At 53.6% G+C, this 18,859-nt stretch overlaps 2 protein-coding genes across 4 annotated transcripts; one reads left to right on the top strand and one right to left on the bottom strand.

Moving 5' to 3' along the window:
- The first annotated feature begins 4,319 nt into the window (after window positions 1–4,319).
- Window positions 4,320–14,575, top strand: PKMYT1 (protein kinase, membrane associated tyrosine/threonine 1). 3 transcript variants are annotated; one of them, XM_032460279.1, is made up of 9 exons: window positions 4,320–4,521; window positions 4,961–5,068; window positions 10,302–10,669; window positions 11,581–12,074; window positions 12,779–12,885; window positions 12,981–13,153; window positions 13,240–13,397; window positions 14,250–14,348; window positions 14,433–14,575. In XM_032460279.1, the coding sequence occupies exons 3-9, from the start codon at window positions 10,319–10,321 to the stop codon at window positions 14,542–14,544; spliced, it is 1,494 nt and encodes a 497-aa protein (XP_032316170.1). In that variant the 5' UTR covers window positions 4,320–4,521; window positions 4,961–5,068; window positions 10,302–10,318; the 3' UTR covers window positions 14,545–14,575. The 3 variants fall into 3 exon arrangements, with proteins under 3 accessions (XP_032316170.1, XP_032316168.1, XP_032316169.1); XM_032460277.1 differs by having other exon boundaries at window positions 4,321–4,521; window positions 10,164–10,669; XM_032460278.1 differs by lacking the exon at window positions 4,320–4,521 and having other exon boundaries at window positions 4,942–5,068; window positions 10,164–10,669.
- PAQR4 (progestin and adipoQ receptor family member 4) lies at window positions 11,080–18,292 on the bottom strand. Its single transcript, XM_032460280.1, has 3 exons — window positions 17,629–18,292; window positions 16,102–16,323; window positions 11,080–15,928 (listed from the first exon to the last, which is right to left on the bottom strand). The coding sequence occupies exons 1-3, from the start codon at window positions 17,792–17,794 to the stop codon at window positions 15,495–15,497; spliced, it is 822 nt and encodes a 273-aa protein (XP_032316171.1). The 5' UTR covers window positions 17,795–18,292; the 3' UTR covers window positions 11,080–15,494.
- Window positions 18,293–18,859: the final 567 nt, after the last annotated feature.

Genomic DNA, 18,859 nt, shown 5'->3' with positions numbered 1-18,859 from the left:
GCACAGGGGTGGCCCCTGGCCCCAACCACCCATAAGAGCCTGGGACAGCTGGGACAGTCCACTCTGATTCCCTGGGGAGGGCTCTCCTGCCAGGCCACCTGCTCTGCCCCATGGCACCAGGCACTGGTTCCCTGGCCTGCTCATGGAGGGCAGCTGAGTGGCCAGTGATCAGTAACCTGGGCACTGGATTTGGGTTCAGACTGGGTTCAAATACCAGCTCTACTGGGCTGAGGAGCTTGAGTAGGAATCCCACTTCCCCGAGTCTATCTGCTTGCCTCTATAGTAGGGGAAGGAAGTGGGTAGAAGTCAGTGATAGAGCACGTGCTCAGCATGCACAAGGTCCCGGGTTCAATCCCCAGTACCTCTATTTTAGAAATAAATAAATAAAAATAAAAGGGGGGGGGAGGGATAAATTAGGAGTTTGGGATTAACAGATACACATTACTATATATGAAACAGATAACAAAAACCTACTGTATAGGGAACTATATTTAATCTCTTGTAATAAGCTATAATGGAAGAGAATCTGAAAAAATATATATATGTATAAATGAATTGCTTTGCTGTACACCTGAAACTAACATTGTAAATCAACTATACTTCAATAAAAAATAAAATTTAAAAAATAAATAATTTTTAAAAATGGAGTGGGGGAAATAAACAAGGTCCTACAGTATAGCATAGGAAACTATACTCAATATCTTGTAATGGCCTGTAATGAAAAAGAATATGAAAAGTATGTATGTGTATAACTGAATCACTATGCTGTATATCAGAAATTAATACAATGTTGTAAACTGACTACACTTCAGTTAAAAAATAAATAAAAATATCTCAAATAAAAAAAATAAAGTCGGGAGCTACTTCTTACCCCATTTTACAGGTGGGGAAACAGAGGCAGAGAAGAGAAGGGACTTGGCCCAGGTTGTACAACTGAGCAGCGGAGCTGGGACTTGAAGCCAGGCAATTCACAGGCTCGAGTCCACAACCCTCCACTCGGTTCATCCACACGCTTCTGGCAGCAGCAGACCTATTATCCCAGACACCACTTTGCTGTCTGCCCACTCCATGCCAGTCTGGGTCCAAGGGGTCTGCTTCAGACCTGGGATGGCTGAGGACCCCCTGCACAGACCCAGACACAGACATACAGCTCACCCTGCAGGCTGCCAGGAAAGTTTGGCCCAGGAGGAGGCAGGCGGGGAGACCAGGAGGGACCATGCAGGAGGTACCGGCTGGGCGCCTGCTTGGCCCCTGCCAAAGGGAAAGCCAGTGCCAGCTACCACTGCCAGACTGCCTGGGTGCTGGCATGGGCTTATGGAAAATGCCAACCAATCTGGGGCCTTGGGCCAGCTGACTGCCTGGGACAAGGGCCCGGCCTAGTTGGGCACCCCTGGTCCCTGTAATGTCACCACCTCCGCCCCCAGCAAGACCAGTTTCCTCAGTTCACCCCCAGCCTTGCCCTGGCAGGGCCAGCCTGAGAGTATATGAACAGCTTAGGGGTCGAGAGGGTCTCTGATGGAGCCAGGGCCTGGCCTACCCTTAGCTCTCAGGTGTGAGGGGACATGGCTTAGCCTCTGAATAGAGAAGCAACTTTGAGAGGCCGGAGTTGGGATCCCAGGGCAAAGAGACAGCAGGGGTGCTGAAAGTCCAAGACGGAGGCTCAAGAAGGGCATTATCTAAAATAGCACAGCCTGGGTCAGTGGGCTCCCAGCCAGCTGCTCACAGCAGCAGCACCTGCTAGGGTGGGAATCTGGGAAGGCCAGGGGCCTGCAGGTCAGGCATCTTCTGAACACGCAGCTGTGCTAAAGGCCCCTCAAGTCACACCCCAGCCCTCTATCTGGCAGCTCTTCAGCCTAGATCCCTGCATCAGGCACCTCGGGGACACCTCAGTCACCCCCAGGCACTTGTGCTGTGCAAAGCTGATTTCTATTAGCTCCCTCTCCCCACCCACCTGTCAGTTTATTTTAAAAACAAACAAACAAAACCAAAACCTTGTGGCAGTGTGAAATATAGCATCCAAACAAGAGCCTGCATGAGACAGGAATGTACAATATAACAAATACGTATAAAGCACCCATGCATCTGGCACAGAGGTCAAGAAATAGAACACAGCCAGCTGCCCAGAAGCGCCCACTGCAATCTCTTCTTTCCTGTTAGCGTAGCCACGTTCACACTTGTGGCCACTCTTGTCTTTTCCTTGCTTTTCTAAAGTCACATTATTCCAATTTTGCGGCCCCATTCCTGGAGGGGTTTTGCTAGTGAGTAGTGAATGCATCTTCAGGGAGAGTCTCCTCCGGCCCAAGGTGCTGTTTCGGAGACAGGTCGCACGGGGGCGCCCAGTTCAAGCTGGCTCTCACGTGGACCTGCCTGCAGGACCTGGGGAATCCCATGCCTGGGCAGAGTTTGGGAGGCTTCCTCCTGGATGGAGCACCAGCCAAGCGTTTTGGTCTCAAACCTTTTGACCCCCAGGTGGGTGCAGGGGTCCTGGCTCCAAGTGTCCTCCAGGGGCCTCCTTTTGGCCCAGGCAGCTTTTTTGAAAACTGCAAAACACTATACACTTGAGGGAGTGTTACTTTTATGATTAAACAATGAGTAAGTTCCTACTGCATGCTTGACCATGTCCTTTTCTCATTTAGTGTTCATATACCCAAGGAGATCGGAACTACTATTATCATCCCCATTTTATAAATGTGGAAAATACAGGCCCAGAGACATAAAACAATTTGCCTCTGATTGCAGAGATTCTGTGTGGCAGAGCAGGGTTGGAGCGCTAAATTCCCTGACTCCATAGCCCAAGCCCTTACCTGGTATCTGTACTTAATTTTATATTATAGCCCTTCTATACAGTGAAATGTCCATTGGAAGTATATTTTTCAACTAGAACAATTTTAAAGTCATTATGAATTAGACTTTCAAGAATGGACAGTTGGAAGAGGACCTGAGTCCAGGACTCCTGGAGATGTGGCTGGCAGAGGGGATGGCAGCTGGAAAGGGGTGTGCTTGCTCCCTGGGGTTTCCTGGGGACAAACCTGGGGTCTTTAACAAGGATTCAGCCTGAGTGACAGGGGCTGTGGCTGCCAGATATGCTAATGCAAAGGAAGGGAGGATGGAGGTGGGCTGTAGCCCCCAGAGAAGCTCTGGGTCTTGGACCTAACCCAGGATGCCTCTAGTGCTGGTCCATGCAGTGGAGTGTTTGCTGAAGGTGTCAGCAGCACAGTTGGCTGGGAGCCCTGCAGTCCATGACCTTTCAGCAACTTGTGGGGGCAGGTGGTCAATGAGTAAACCGATAAAGACAGAATTTCAGATAGAGATAAATGCTATATGAAAATAAGGGGGGAAAGGAGATGTGATGAGATGGGGAGCATTCTAGGGAGGGTGGCCTAAAAGCATGACCCATCTAGATCCTGTTAAATGGATAAAAAGGTCCCCTCTGGTGAAGGAAGAAGCAAACCCCAGCCTACTGTTAGGAATCAGCGCTTGCTCTGCGCCGGCCCCCCTGCTAAGAACTTTAAGGGGATCATCCTATTTGAACCTCCAGTTCCCTGAGGGAAGCGTCATCAGCTCCATTTTTACCAGAGAGAAAGACTAATCCGAAGCTCAGAAAGGCCCAGTGCGTTTCCAAGGTCGTTCAGCCAGGAAGGGGCTAAGGGAGGTTTGAGTGGAGCTTGTCTCAAATCCAAAGGATGAGAAGGGCTGCCTGGAGGTCTGAGGCCTGGAAGCAGGAGGCTTCCCGTCAGAGGCAGAATTTTCTACTTCACGAAGCCGCGCGTTCCGGGGGTGGGGTGGGGGATGTCTGTGTGGCATTCCCCACCGCTTCCCCAGTGCAGTACACGGCAGGCATGAGGGAGCCAGTGAGGCCTGGGCACGCCACCTCGCAGGGACGCCAGGGGACCCCGGAGGCCGCCGGACTTCCTGTTCAGCCCCAAGTGACCGCCTCTTGGGGCTACACCTCAGGGGCGAAACGCAGTGACCGGTTCCTTTTATAGATGCAGAAACTGAGCCAGCCCAGAGGGCTGTGGGTGCCAGGGCCAGAGTCTGGAGGTCGGTCGAGGTCCGGAGGTCCATCGGAGTCCTCAAAACCCAGCCGGAGGGGCCCAAGTGCCGCCTCAGCCTGAAAGCCATGCTGCACAGACCTCCGCCCCCAGCCAGCGCCCAGGAGGCTGGCGCTTGCGCAGTGAGCGCGCTCGGCCGCTGAGCCCACGGGGCGGGATCGGCTACGCGCACGCAGGGACGTCAGGGCAGAGCCCCAGCAGGGTGACCATCTCTGATAGGCTACATCGGGGAGGCGGTGGGGTAAGAGGCGTTCCTGGGCGGGGCTTCGAGTCCGGTTTGGAATTTTTGGCGCGAGTCGGTTCCGCGCGCGTTCACGGGCCGTTCCCCCTTCAGATAGTCCTCCCGCCCGGGCGTGGGGAGCCGTCGACCATAGACCCCGGACCGCCTGACCGCTCTGAGGGCTCCCGCGCCCTCTGCCGACCCGGAATCTGGGACCTCGCTGAGCTGCGCCCCACCCACCCGCCCCAGGTGAGCCCATACCTGGCCCTGACGCTTCTAGGGCGGGACTGCCTCCTTCTCCTTTCTACCTCCCTCCCCGGCAACCCCTCGCCCTCTGACAGCCCTTCTCCGGATCTGTCTCCCCCATCACCCACTCCAGCCCCCTTTCTCATCCCCTCCAACAGCCCCACGTCTCACTGTCCGGCTGGGTCCGGCCCCGCCCCTCTGATAAACCCTCCCTGGGTCAGCCTTGCCCCGGGCGGCCCCGCCCACTTCCCCTCTACTGGCTCCCGGGTGACTTGCCCCTGCCCTCCTCCTCCTCCCGCCTCCCTATCACCCGTCTTCCGGAAGCCCCTTCGCCCAGCGACTGCTCCCCCTTTACGCGTTCGTCCCCAGGAAAAGCCCCACCGACCCTTCCATCTGCAGTTCCTCCCCCGTGACAGCTGGTTTGCTCAACTCTGCTCACCAGGGTTTCCCCACGCCCACGAAGGTGAATCAGCTGTGGCCCTGCCCAGGAGGAACTCACAGTCTAGTGCAGTAGACCGTGGTCAGCAGATGTGTCCGGCCCAGTGAGAGGGTGAGGCCCCTGAAGGCTGAAAAAGTTATCCCAGCCTAGTCTCTGTTCAGGGCTACCCTGGATTCACCGGGAGTCCCTGCTTCTTCTACCTCCCCTATCCCACCCCCTAAGCTTTTTGGTCACGCCTGTGGTGCTACAACGTAGTGACATTGGAATGGTCTGAGAATTGGTTTAAGATGCAGGTGCCCAATGTCCCTGAATGTGCTGGGCCTGGACTTGGAGGCTGTACTTTTAACCAGTACCCTAGGGTAACCTGACTCCCTGGTTCACTTTGAGAAACTCTGGGATGGGTTTCCTGAGGTGGATGGAGGCAGAGGAAGGGTCCCCATAGGATGTAGGGTGAGTCTTCCATATAGGCCCTTGTGGGGGTCCCTCCCCTCATCCCTCACTCTCCTAGGCACTAGAGTCACTTCAGATGGCAAGTGACTGCCCCCTCCTGTTTCAGTTACTGACTCATCCCCTGCTGAGTGAATCTTTTGATAACACTGTGGCTTCCTCTCAGAATTGGAGTCCTCTCCCTTTTTCTCTCTGTTTTTCTTTCAATTATAACATTATAGCAACACAGTAGCCCTCTCTGCTCCAACACAAGTCACTTACACCCATGGGACCGTTGTATTTTGTGTATTCTTTCAATTACTATTCAGAGCATTGCTTATAACAGTTATTGCAGGATCTATACCCCAGACACTAGGCTAAGCCTTCCATGAGGTCAGTATTACAGGTCCACAAAACCCTGAAGCAGGTGTGTTTCAGAACTCAAAATGTCTCAGATTTTAGAAAGCTAGTAAGGTGCATGTTAACATTTATATGTAACACCACCCATTCATGGGTCTGGGGCATCACCCCATAATCAGAAACATTAATATTTCTGTCAAGAATTATATGAATATTCACACTTAGAGGGAAGAATGGGCCAGATCAGATTTTTCTACTAAAAACATTTTGCATGTGGATATCCAGTTGCCCCAGCTCCATTTAAGAAGGCAGTTTGTTTGTTTGTTTGTTTGCTACTGAATTGTTTTGGCATCCTTGTCAAAATCAATTGACTATAAATGTGAGGGTTTATTTCTGAACTCTCAGTTCTGTTCCATTGATCTTCATGTCTATCCTTATGTGAGTACCACACTGTTTTGATTACTGTAGTTTTGTAGTAACTTTTGAAATCGGGAAGTGTGAGTCCTCTAACTTTGTTTTGATTGTTTTGACTATTTTGGGTCTTGTGAATTTTCATATGATTTTTAGGACCAGTTTGTCAATTTCTGCAAAGAAGTTCTCTAGGATTTTGATAGGGATTGTGCTGAATCTGTAGACCAATTAATCAATTGGACAGTGTTGCCGTTTTATCTATATTGTCTTTGGATCTATGAACCATAATGTCTTTCCATTTATTTAGGTCATCTTTAATTTCTTAAAGAAGCTAAGGGAAGAAAGAAAAGCAAGTGTATGTGTATAATGTTTGCTACATTGACCTTTATTTATTCTTTTTCTACTTTTTCTTTTAGTGTTTTTCATTTTAAAATTTCTTAATTTTTTTTATTATGTTCACCTCCTTATTTACCTCTTCTGGTTCTCTCCACTTGTTCCTGTGGGTTTGAGTTACTATGTGGTATCATTCTCTAGTATTGTTCCCACACACCTTCTTTGTGCTGTTATTTGCAAGTATATTACATTTCCATATATTACATGCCAACAATACAATTACGTAGTTTTATAAATTTGCTTTTAAATCAGCTAAAAGAAGAAAGGAGAAAAAATAGTGAATTTGTACGGTCTTTTAAACTACATATACAACATCATTGCCTTTATTGGGGCTCTCTTTTTTTTATGTGGATCTGAATTACTGTTGGGGATCACATGCTTTCAGCCTGAAGAACTTCCTTAGTTTTTCTTGTAAAGCAGGTCTCCTAACAATGAATTATTTCTGTTTTGTTTATCTGGGAATACCTCTTTTTTGCCTTTATATTTGGAAGATAGTTTTGTAGGATGTAGGATTCTTAGTTGACAAAATTTCACCCCTAATGCTTGAATATGTCATTCCACTTCGTTCTGACCTCCATTACTTCTTTTGAGAAGTCAGCTGTTAATTTTATGGTTCCAAGTGATGAGTTGTTTTTCTGTTGCTGCTTTCAAGATTTTCCCCTTGCTTTTGGCTTTCAGCACTTTAAATGTGGTGTGTCTGTGTGTGGATCTCTACGTTTATATTACTTGAAGTTCATTGAGCTTTTTAGCTATATTATTATTATTTTTTAAATCACATTTCGGAAGTTTTAATCCATATTTTCCCTGCTCCTTCTCTTCTCTTCTAATGTACCTATCATGCATACACTGGTTCACTTAATGCTGTCCTACATTTCTCTGAGGCTTGGTTTCCTTTTCTTCATCTATTCTTCAGGTTGGATACTCTTTATCAATCTATCTTCAAGTTCACTAATTATTTCTTCTGCCAATTCAAATCTACTGTTGAACACCTCCAGTGAATTTTTTTTTTTCATTTCAGTTATTGCACTTTCCAACTCTGCATTTGGTTCTTTTGTAATTTCTATCTCATTATTGATACTCTATTTGGTGAGATGTTGTCATCGTGTTTCCTTTACTTCTTCAAGTGTAGTTGCCTTTAGTTCTTTGAACGTATTTATAGAGGCTAGTTTGAAATCTTTGTCTGTTAAATCTGACATCTGGTCTTTCCTACAGGCAGTTTCTGCTGCCTGTTTTATTCCCTGTGTGTGGGTCACCCTTTCCTGTGTCTTTGCCTATCTTGTAATTTCCTGTTGTTGTTGAAAAATGGACATTTTAGATAATATGTTGTAGCAATTGCAGATACTGGTTCCTCACTCCACCCCCGAGGGCTTGGGATTGTTGTTTGCTTGTTTGTTTGGTGCCTGGCTGGACCATTGTAGTGTTGTCTCTTTTCCCTGCAGTGTGAAGCCTTTGGCTTTGCTCCTCAGAGGGCCCAGCCTTGGGCATGTATACAGCCACCCTGGGACGCCAGTGGTTTTAGGGTGGGTGGGGGCTCTCTTTGTCTTTTCTCCAATCATACCTAGCTGTTAGGCTCCACTTATTGCTGGCTGGTTGCTCTAATATTTTTGACAATACCCTGGAACATCAATTGTTCCATGGATTGATCCAGTCAAATTTGGGCTTTAAAGGGGTAGCTTTTGAGTTCAGTGTTTAAGGTTTGTTCTGACCCCAGGAAAGCCCTTCTTAGCTATCTCTTTCCCCATTTGTCTCTGGTAAACTAGCTGGCCTATGGTTCAGCTTGTAGCACTAATGAAGGTCCTAGCCTCCTATTTGCTTACTACCAAAACCTCCATTGATTTTGAGAGTGCCTTTAGGCTTGAACTTCCCAAAATGTGCTTCTGTTCTTTTCTTTTTTTTTTTTTCAGTATATATTTATTGAAGTATAGTTAGTTTACAATGTTGTATCAATTTCTGGTGTACAGCAGAATATTTCAGTCATATAGGAATATACATATATTCATTTTCATATTCTTTTTAATCATAAGTTACTATAAGATATTGAATATAGTCCCCTGTGCTATATAGCATAAACTTGTTTATCTATTTTATATATATTAGTTAGTATCTGCAAATATCCAACTCTCAATTTATCCCTTCCCACCCCCTTCCCCCACTGGTAACCATAAGTTTGTTTTCTATGTCCATGAGTCTGTTTCTGTTTTGTAAATAAGTTTGTTTGTCTTTTTTTTTTTTAAGATTCCACATATAAGTGATATCATATAGTATTTTTCTTTCTCTTTCTAGCTTACTTCACTTAGAATGACATTCTCTAGGTCCATCCATGTTGCTGCAAATGGCATTATTTTATTAATTTTTTATTGCTGAGTATTATTCCATTGTATAAATATACCACAACTTCTTTATCCAATCATCTGTCGATAGACATTTAGGTTGTTTCCGTGTCTTGGCTATTGTAAATGCTGCTGCTGTGCACATTGGGACACATGTATCTTTTTCAATTAAGTTTCCCTCTGGATATATGCCCAGGAGTGGGATTGCTGGATCATATGGTAAGTCTATTTTTAGTCTTTTGAGGGATCTCCATGCTGTTTTCCATAATGGCTGCACCAAACTACATTCCCACCAACACTGTTGGAAGGTTCCCTTTTCTCCACAGCCTGTCCAACATTTATTGTTTGTGGACTTTTGAATGATGGCCATTCTGACTGGTGTAAGGTGATACCTCATTATAGTTTTGATTTGCATTTCTCTGATAATTAGCAATATTGAGCATTTTTTTCATGTGCCTATTGGCCATTTGTGTGTCTTTATTGGAGAGTTGCTTGTTTAGGTCTTCTGCCCATTTTTGGATTGGGTGGCTTGTTTTTTTGTTATTAGGTTGCATGAGCACACTGTGCTTCTAATAAAGTCAGTTTTTTTGCAGAGAGAGCTTTGGTGCTCTCTGTTTTATGACCTACCTCTCCCCTGGGCAGAGTCTCTGAGCCACAACTCTGGAGCTGGGGGCAAGGATAGTGGCACCTGTCTCTGAATGTCACTGCTGCCTTATAAAGAAGGCAGTAGCCTCTGGCCTTGCTGGCTTGCCTCTCCCAGTGTGGAGCCTTCTCCTTAGGAATGAGCTGGGACTTTAGCAGTTGGGCTCTAGTATTGCCAGCCTGCTGGAGCTGAGTTAGAACTTCTGCCCTAGGAGTAGGAGCTGGTGAAAGGAGGGAAACCAGCCTCTCTGCTACACTCAGCTGGGATTTAGCCTCTACACTATGGAGCTGGAAGTGGAACTCCACTAAATGAGTTTTAGTCTAAACTATGGAAAAAGAAAGCAAGAAAGAAACTTTTGGAATTCAGACTTTTTAAAATTTTAAACTGGAGATAAGGGATAGTGAGCCTATGTTAATATTTCCACCAGACAGTCTTGGAAGAGGTTGCATATTTTAAGGCCTAGCAAGGTCTGGGATGCGTACACAGGTGGTCTGGCTCCAGAATTTGCCTTGCTTTAACCTCTGCTGGACCATGGGGGCCTCCAGGACATGACCCTGTGGTTTCCAGTTTATGTTTCTCTAACCTCCAAGGTGCAGGCGACTGGGTGCAGGCAAGCAGACATTTGTATACCTTTTCCCCACAGGTACTGGTGGGCCCACGGCCTCCATGTCTAAAGCAGAGCGTGGGTCTGGAGTAGGCGTGGCTCTCTTCTGCAGCCTCTTTGGGGCCACAGGACCAGGTGCTGTTTGAGTGACATACTGTTCTGTACTCTGCCCCTCAGGGGCTCCTGTGCTGGACATGCCTGTGCCCACAGAGGGCACCCCGCCACCCCTGAGTGGCACCCCGGTCCCAGTCCCAGCCTACTTCCGCCATGCAGAACCTGGCTTCTCCCTCAAGAGGCCTGGGGGGCTCAGTCGGAGCCTCCCGCCCCGGCCCCCCGCCAAGGGTAGCATCCCTGTCAGCCGCCTCTTCCCTCCTCGGACCCCGGGCTGGCACCAGCCCCAGCCCCGGCGGGTGTCCTTCCGAGGGAAAACCTCCGAGCCCCTGCAGAGCCCCGTGTATGACCCGAGCCGGCCAGAGTCCTTCTTCCAGCAGAGTTTCCACAGGCTTGGCCGCTTGGGCCATGGCTCTTACGGAGAGGTCTTCAAGGTGAGTCAGGTAACATCTCCCCACACCTGTCTGGGGGTCCCCCCTCCTCACCCCCATTTCCCTGGCCGGGATGGGCTAGTGTCTTGAGCAGCCTGTTTCCCTCCCCTCCCCTGCAAGCCCTCCTCTCGTGGGCTGACAGGCTCCCCTTAGTGCTTGATTTGGCTGCTTTCTCATACCACCCCCTCCACAGGCCCCTCTGAGGCCCCCTCAGGACACACTCTCCCTTTGTCCAGAGCCTGGCACGCCTTGTGGTTGCTCCGGGCTGCCATCTCCTCCCGCCCCGTGCCAGCCACGCTGGGGTTTTTGGCGAGCTCTGCCCACCCCGAGCCAACGCCCCTCCCAGTGCAGGCACACGCCCGCCGCCACCGCCCCCAGCCAGCGAGCGCTCAGGCGACGCCCTCCATGCCACCTTTTGTTTCTTAAAATATATTTTCCAATCGTGTATGTTTTCTTTAAAACGGTCATTTTCCTTACACAAGGATTCTATGAAGACAATTCTGTTGTTAAAAAGTACAAACAGGCCCCTAGATCAGCTCTCCTTCCTGGAGAAAACCATGGTGATTCTCAGGTGGTTCGTCCTTCCGGACCTTTCTCCGTACATCTCTGGAGTTGACCATGTAGAGAAGAACCCATTTTATATGCTACTCAGCAGATCAGATGGCCTGTATTGTTCTGTAGCCAGCTTTTTTCACTTAATGCATCCTAGCCACCTTCCCAAGTCAGTACTTAGAGGTTCGCCCTCTCTCAGGCTCCAGCAAACCAGCACCTGGGGTGGAGGTTTGTCCAGCTTCGCTCTTGCACTCACAGGGGTCTCTCTAGGGCAGACGCCACACTGCACCTTTCACAAATGTGAAACCTTAACAGAATCTGCCAGACTGTCCTCCTAAATGGTTGTGCCCCCTCCCTTCCAGGTGCGCTCCAAGGAGGATGGCCGGCTCTATGCAGTGAAGCGTTCCATGTCACCATTCCGGGGCCACAAGGACCGGGCCCGCAAGCTGGCTGAGGTTGGCGGCCATGAGAAGGTGGGGCAGCACCCGCGCTGCGTGCGGCTGGAGCAAGCCTGGGAGGAGGGCGGCCTCCTGTACCTGCAGACAGAGCTGTGCGGGCCCAGCCTGCAGCAGCACTGTGAGGCCTGGGGGGCCGGCCTGCCTGAGGCCCAGGTCTGGGGTTACCTGCGGGACACCCTGCTCGCCCTGGCCCACCTACATGGCCAGGGCCTGGTCCACCTTGATGTCAAGCCTGCCAACATCTTCCTGGGGCCCCGGGGCCGCTGCAAGCTGGGTGACTTTGGGCTGCTGGTGGAGTTGGGTGCATCCGAAACTAGCGAGGCCCAGGAAGGAGACCCCCGCTACATGGCCCCTGAGCTGCTTCAAGGCTCTTATGGGACAGCGGCCGACGTGTTCAGGTAAGGGTGGGGATGTGGGAGGCCTGCCGTGGTGGCTGGGGGTGTGGTCAGCAGGGTGAACACCATCCTAGCCCCAAGGCATGAAGACCTGGCCTCAGGACAGGAGACACATCCCCAAGGGGGTCAAGGTCCCGCCCCCTAGTCTAGGGGGCTCTGAAGAGTTAGGCTGTCTAAGCAATGAACCCTCTGGAACCAGTTTACGGGATTCACCCATGTCCTTACCACACCTCCATGGGAGGGACTATTATTACTTCATTGACAAGGAATGGGCACAGCAGATTAAGAGACTTTCCCCAAGTCCACAGCTAGCAGGTGGTGAAGCGGGGACTGGACCAGGCGCTGGGTTCCACAGTCTACTCTGGTAACCACTGCTCTGCCTCGAATGTATCCAATCATGTCAACAGAATGAATGATGAGAGCATCACTGTTAACCACAGCCACCAGAGTGCCAGTCCTGTGGTGGTGGTGGTGGTGGTGATGAGGGTGCTAGGAGGACTCACTACAGTGGTCCATGCTCCATGATGTGGTCCATGTCCTTAGCCCTGAAGAGACCTTCTCAGGGCCCCCAGCCCCCGCTTCCCCACCTCACCGGCTCATGGCAGAAGACAGAAGCCCTTTCCCACTCTCTTCCTGGGGGCAGCCTAGGGCTCTGGATTCTATGTCTCAAGGCCAACCGTACCCTTCTCTGTCCCTGTGCCTCCCAGTCTGGGCCTCACCATCTTGGAAGTGGCATGCAACATGGAGCTGCCGCATGGCGGGGAGGGCTGGCAGCAGCTGCGCCAGGGCTACCTGCCCCCGGAGTTCACTGCTGGTGAGTGGGGGACACATTGTAGAGAATGGCTGGCAGTGGGGAACCATGGGGCTCGAGGGCCTGTCACTCCTAATGTGGCCCTGCTCCATGGATAGGCCTGTCTTCTGAGCTGCGTTCTGTCCTCACCATGATGCTGGAACCTGACCCCAAGCTGCGGGCCACGGCCGAGGCCCTGTTGGCCCTGCCCATGCTCAGGCAGCCGCGGCCCTGGAGCGTCCTGTGGTACATGGCTGCCGAAGCCCTCAGTCGAGGGTGGGCCCTGTGGCAGGTAGGCTGGTGAAGGGGATGGGCAGTCCTGCTCTGCTGTCTGGCCCCAGGGTCTGCCCAGCCTCCCTCATGCCCCTGTCCCCACAGGCCCTGCTGGCCCTGCTGTGCTGGCTCTGGCATGGGCTGGCTCACCCTTCCAGCTGGCTGCAGCCCCCTGGTCCGCCGGCCACCCCGCCTGGCTCGCCACCCTGCAGCCTCCTCCTGGACAGCAGCCTCTCCAGCAACTGGGATGATGACAGCACAGGGTGGGTGAGAGCTCGGGACAGACGGCTGTGGGGGGGCTGTCATTGGGGGCCAAACCCCACACTTGAGGCCCAGCCAGAAGCCCAGGGGTATTAGTGGTGAAGCGGGACACCTCCCACAATCCTGGCCCCCGTCAAACCCCAGGAAGGGAACCAAGGCTGGGGGTGGTGCAGCTGTTCCTTCTCAGCTCAATGAATGGGGCGGGGTCTGTACAGAGTCCAGCGGGGCTGGCAACCTCACACTTGGGGCGCTGCCATGCTAGGGAGCCATGGTCCTGCTGGGAAAGGCAGGCAGTGCAGCCCCCGCCCCCGTAGAGGCTGCCAGTACACAAGGACAAGGCATTATCCTTCCTCTCCCAGGACAAAGCCCCCAGAGCCTGGCAAGCCCTGCGCTGGGAGGAATTCCTTAGTCCCAGGTGCCTGGTGGCCAAGCAAGAGGCTGTAATTAAGAAACTACTGCAAAGGAAAACCACACGCTAGGGGCTGACAGTTCTCAGGAGGGATTACACCATTACCTCCTTCCTTATGAAATGTTACCCCATCACCAGGGGGACACTTCAGAGCAGACTCGAAGTGCCAGAGAAGCTTCATTTACTACAAGGTCATTTCAAAGCCAGTTCAGGCAGAGCCCGTGTATTTCAAAAAGGGCCTCTGAGTGTGGTCAGGTGGACTTTAGAAGTTGTCAAAGTGCTTCTTTGAAAATACACCACACTTCCATTGTCTGAGACATGGCCTCCCACCCCGGGGACAGGGCTAGTCTTGCTGCTCCCACCCAGCTGTGGCCTCCTCTCCAGGCCCTCCCTACCCACTCCAGCCTACCCCCGACACCTTGCTGGTCTTGCCCATCCTGTGTAGGCCCGCGCTCTCTCCAGAGGCCATCCTGGCTAGGGCCTCCGGGAGCACCTCCACCCCCTGCAGTGGCTCCCCTGCCCCCCGGAGCAGGTACACGCTGAGGTGAGCGGACCCAGGGTCCTGGGGGTGGGAGGGCAGCTCTCAGATCTTGGGAGTCACTTCTCTCTTTTCTCCCTCCTGCCCCAGGGATGCTCTGGATCTAAGTGACATTGACTCAGAGCCCCCTCGGGGCACCTTCCCCTCCTTTGAGCCTCGGAACCTCCTCAGCCTGTTTGAGGATTCACTGGGCCCAGCCTGAGCCTGTGGGCTCAAGCTCGGCACTTTTAACCTTTTAGCTCCTCCCCTCCATCCTCCTGGAGGTTGGGGTCCCTCTGGAAAGTGGGTCCCTTCTGCCTGGCCATGTCTAATAAAAGGTATTTGAATCTCGGGAGCACCCCAGCTCACTTGCATGGCAACCAGCACTTCCTGCCCCTTTTATTGACATCGCCCAGGATCTGAGGCCCCTGGGGATGGGTTGAGGCTGAGCTCTCCTGCAAGCCCCCCAGCCCCAGGCCCACAGACTGGAGCTGGGAGCCCCACATGGTGTGGAGCAGAGATTTCTTGAGCAGGTATGTCCCTGGTAGGCAGGTCAAGCTGTCAAAGAGGAGGGTGGGCCCTTAGCTCAGCAGGGACTGGGTCCAGGGCCACTCAGCTCTCTGTGTCTCTGTGCCAGTTGCCTGGAAAAAGCATCAGCAGCCGCCCTCCTGCCCCTCGATCCTGAGATAAGAGCCTTATCTCTTATCTCAGGATAAGAGATAAGTCCTGTTGCCCAGACCCCTCACTCCACAGTCTCTGGGCAGAAGGGAGAACAGGGAGGCAAGCCTTGGGCTGCTGGGAGGGCTGGTATGCTGGGCCGAAAGACAGAGGGCATGAAGCATGGGCCAGACGCTGGGCCAGGGACCCATGAGGTACCTTATCTGAGGGTCCCAGGAGGGGCCGGGGGGGTGATGGCTCTGGGCTGGCAGGATCCCAACTCACAGAGGGTAAACTGAGGCCCAGAGAAAGGAAGCTGGAAATCTAAGGTGTGAGGAGGAGAAGAGGCTAGTCCACAGGCAAGAATGGGTAAACAGATGAGGGATCCCTGTTGGGAAGTCCTGTTTGCTGGAAGCATCCAGGGAGCCAGGCCCTCGCAGAGCAGCAGGAGGAGGGAAGCATGGTGCTCTTGGCCCTGGAAGACTGGGCCGGCCCGCATGGCAGGCAGGAGGTGACTCAATCCGGGGGGCAGGCGTGGTGGGCGGCCCAGAGCAGGTCAGGCACGACGCCAGCATGCAGCTGGAGGATGGAGCCCACGCTGAGCAGGTGCATGATCTGGTGTGAGTTACCCCAGTAGTCGAAGCGGCCAGGTCCCCAGCGCTCTGGCAGGCGGGCCACGTTCACCAGGCCCCCGAGTAGTGCCAGTGCATCCATGCGCAGGTAGCAGAGGAGGGAGCCTGGAGCCCCCGAGCCCAGCCCCATTCCCCGGGCCCCAAACACCAGGAGGCGGGCACCAGCCTGCCAGCCAAAGGCGCGGAGCCGGGCACCAGTGGAAGGGGCGGTGAGGGCCCGCCAGCCAGTCACACCCGACAACACGGTGTAGCCTACCAGGGCAGCTGGGCGCAGCCAGGGCCTGCAGGCCAGGGTGCAGTGGATGATGGGCAGGGCCCCTGCACAGAGGAGAGAGGCAGGAGAGGGCACATCAGTCTGGGGGCCACTTGCCCCCCTTTTTTTTCCTTTCAGTTTAATCGATACCTGCCCTTTCTAAGGCTCATGTGAGTTTACCCGAACCCCCAGCTCCCGTCCTTCGAGCCTCCCACCCCCACCCCATCCCTTGGCTCACCGAGAGTGTTGACGAGGCAGACCCCACACATATCCAGAGCAAGGAGCCGGGTGTACACAGGGCTGCCCCCTTTGTGGCACATGAAGAGGTGATAGAGCACAGAGCCAGCAGGGGGTGCCAGGCAGGCCACACAGTGTGTGCCCCCCAGCCAGCCATCCTTGCCCAGCTGACCCCAGGGCATGGTCATGGGCAGCAGCACCAGGAAGCCCAGCAGGGCCAGCCCTGGGGGAGGGAGACAGTTTTCCATCAGACAGCTTCAGCATTGAGGACAAGTCATGTCCTCAATGAGTCCACAGTCTAGAGATAACATGAGAGGAATGAAAGCAAGACAGGCCCTGGCAAGGCTGTTGGTTGGCAGGCCCTGGGCTTTCAGTAACTTTATTTAGCAGAGCTCACAATAGTTCTGGGAAGTAGAGACCATTTTATCCCCACTTTACAGGTGAGGAAATGCCCCCAGGTGACCCCAGTAAGTAAGCAATGGAAGGAGGACACAGCCCGGGCAGCCTGACTCCCATGCTGCTCTCACCCTCCCAGCCATGCCACCTCCCCAGAAAGCAGGGTGCTCCAACCCCCCAACCTGGCCTCCATGTGTCTGCAGGAGCCAGGAGGCGAGACTTCAAGCTGAGTTCAGAACAAGACATGTGGGCGATGATACCAGAACCCAGGACCACTTAGCTTGCTCCTCCCAACCCGTATGTCCTCTCCTCCCCTTAAGTGACCAGACAAATGGAGGCTGTGGGCCTTTTGGTGTTCCAGAGAGGAGTGAGGCCAGGCAGGGGAGGAGGCTAAAGGGACCTTGTTTGTCTCTTCCCCAGGCACCTTTTCCCAGAGCTCCGTTTCTCCCAACCCAGGCCTCCAGGGCCATTTGTACCCCTTCCTGCTGGCACTCTGGCATTGCCCTCACAGGGGTCAAAGGCTAACAGCAGGCTGAGGCTGTGGGCTGCCCACTCCTGGCATGTCCCCAAGGAGGCAGGTACCAATTCTGGGCCCAGCGCACCCAGGATCCCTTTATCACCACGGGACACGCCAAGGACAGGCAGGGCTGTGTCACCACACCTCCGCAGGGCGTGGAGGAGGGGCCCAGCGCCTGCTAGGGCAGGAAGAAGTTGCCACCAGGTGGAGCCCCGTGCCTGGCCTGCTCCAGGCAGGGGCGGCAGGGCAGCCTGGGCCTGGCTTCTCCTGGGCCCCTTCTTGCCAAAGTCAACACCCATCTCCGGGACGGGTGTTGGGAGGAAGAGGATGCTCAGAGCGCAGGGATTACGAAGGGGCCGGACACCAAGCTCCTTCTGTCCAGGGCTCAGAGGGATTAAGAGGAATAGGTCTCCCACTCTGCTTCCCTCGCCTGCCACGGGGCCCCCCGCCGGGGAAGCGGAAGCAAGCAGCGCAATCCCGGACAATGGCAGCTTTGTCACTGCGGCTCCTGGCTGTGCCAGGGCCCGGGCAGCCCAGGACCTCGGCGCTGGGGCTCTCCTCAGCCTGCGGCCCAGGCAGGGCTGCAGCAGATGTGGGATGCGGGGCGCAGCTCACCGTGCGTGTAGATGTTGCCCAGCTCGTTGTGCATGTAGAAGAGGCTACGCAGGCAGCCGGAGCCGCTACTGGCGGGCCGGTAGCCGGTCAGTACGAACTTGTTGAACTGCAGGTGCGACGGCGAGCTGGACCAGTCCAGCAGGCGCGGCCCGGCTAAGAACGCCATGGCCCAGCCGGGCGCAGTCGGCCCGTGCTTCTCTTGCCCCGAGGCCGCCGCCTCAGTGGGGCTGCGGCCCCCAAAGGCTCACCCCGGCGCCCACCCCCCGCCCAGTGCTCGGTCCGCGCACGCGCTGGCTCGAGGGTCCCGGTCCGCGCCCCTCCCGCGCTGCGCAGGCGCGGGCCCTGCGACCCCGCGTCGGGGTTGAAACTAGGGACGCGCCAGGGCCGAGCGCAGTGAGGCCGGCTCCGCCGGGGCTGGCGCTCCGCAGGGACAGCTAGCAGAGGCGGCAGCGGCCGGTTGTCTCTCCGCAGCTCAGCTGACGGGCGCGGCCGGACGCGAGAGGGGACGCCAGGCTCCGCCCTAGCTTCTCGCCCTGCCATCCCGCCAGTGTTTCGCGCTCCGGGCTCCTGACATCGCGGCTGCAAGGGCCAATCCGCAAGGCTGGCGGGGAGGTTCCTCCCTGTGGCCGCCCAGGCCGTCACTCTCTTAGCGTAATATATGCTATCCCAGTCTCATTTGCATGGGGTGCCTGTTGACTTGGGACCCAACGTTGTGGGCCCCACTGGCTCTGATGCAGGAAAATGGATGTGGGGCGTGAGGAGGGCTGTGTCCCAGGTCTTGGTTGAACCCCTGAGAGGTGCCCCACCAAGTGTGGGTCCTTGGCTTCCCCCAGGGAAGAATTCAAGTGCAAGCCACAGTTGAGTAAAGGTAGATTTATTTAGAGAGATACACACTGCATAGAGTGTAAGGCAAGAGAAAGGCAAGGAAAGAGGTACGGGAATTGGTTGCTCAGGTTAAAGTATAAGTAGATACACACTCCACAGACAATGCAGGCCGTCTCCAAAGAGGGGGAAGTGAAAAAAGGGCGCGAGGCCTGGTGTTGCCAGTTTTTATGAGCTCAGTAGTTTCACACGCCTACAGGTGGGACCTTTCCAACTACCCTGGGGAAGAGGCTGGGATTCCCAGGAACTGGGCCACAGCCCATTCTTTGGCCTTTTGCAGTTAGCCTTGGGACTGTCATGGCACCTGCGGGCATGTTATTTATCACACTGTTACAATGAGCACATAATG

Source organism: Camelus ferus, chromosome 18 (genome assembly GCF_009834535.1).
Source record: "Camelus ferus isolate YT-003-E chromosome 18, BCGSAC_Cfer_1.0, whole genome shotgun sequence".
Taxonomy (NCBI): Eukaryota; Metazoa; Chordata; class Mammalia; order Artiodactyla; family Camelidae; genus Camelus; species Camelus ferus.
The sequence above is the reverse complement of the archived record's forward strand: the minus strand, read 5'-3'. Positions and strand labels throughout refer to the sequence as shown.

What these genes read in the sequence shown, in the direction of transcription:
- PKMYT1 (XM_032460279.1), top strand. Translation starts at nt 10,319, where the DNA reads ATGCCTGTGCCCACAGAGGGCACCCCGCCACCCCTGAGTGGCACCCCG. An exon ending in ACAGCGGCCGACGTGTTCAG is followed by an intron (nt 12,075 to 12,778) that starts GTAAGGGTGGGG and finishes TGTGCCTCCCAG; the next exon opens with TCTGGGCCTCACCATCTTGG. An exon ending in GCCCCCGGAGTTCACTGCTG is followed by an intron (nt 12,886 to 12,980) that starts GTGAGTGGGGGA and finishes CTCCATGGATAG; the next exon opens with GCCTGTCTTCTGAGCTGCGT.
- PAQR4 (XM_032460280.1), bottom strand. Translation starts at nt 17,794, where the DNA reads ATGGCGTTCTTAGCCGGGCCGCGCCTGCTGGACTGGTCCAGCTCGCCG. An exon ending in GGGCAACATCTACACGCACG is followed by an intron (nt 16,324 to 17,628) that starts GTGAGCTGCGCC and finishes TCCCTCCCCCAG; the next exon opens with GGCTGGCCCTGCTGGGCTTC. An exon ending in CTGCCTCGTCAACACTCTCG is followed by an intron (nt 15,929 to 16,101) that starts GTGAGCCAAGGG and finishes TCCTCTGTGCAG; the next exon opens with GGGCCCTGCCCATCATCCAC.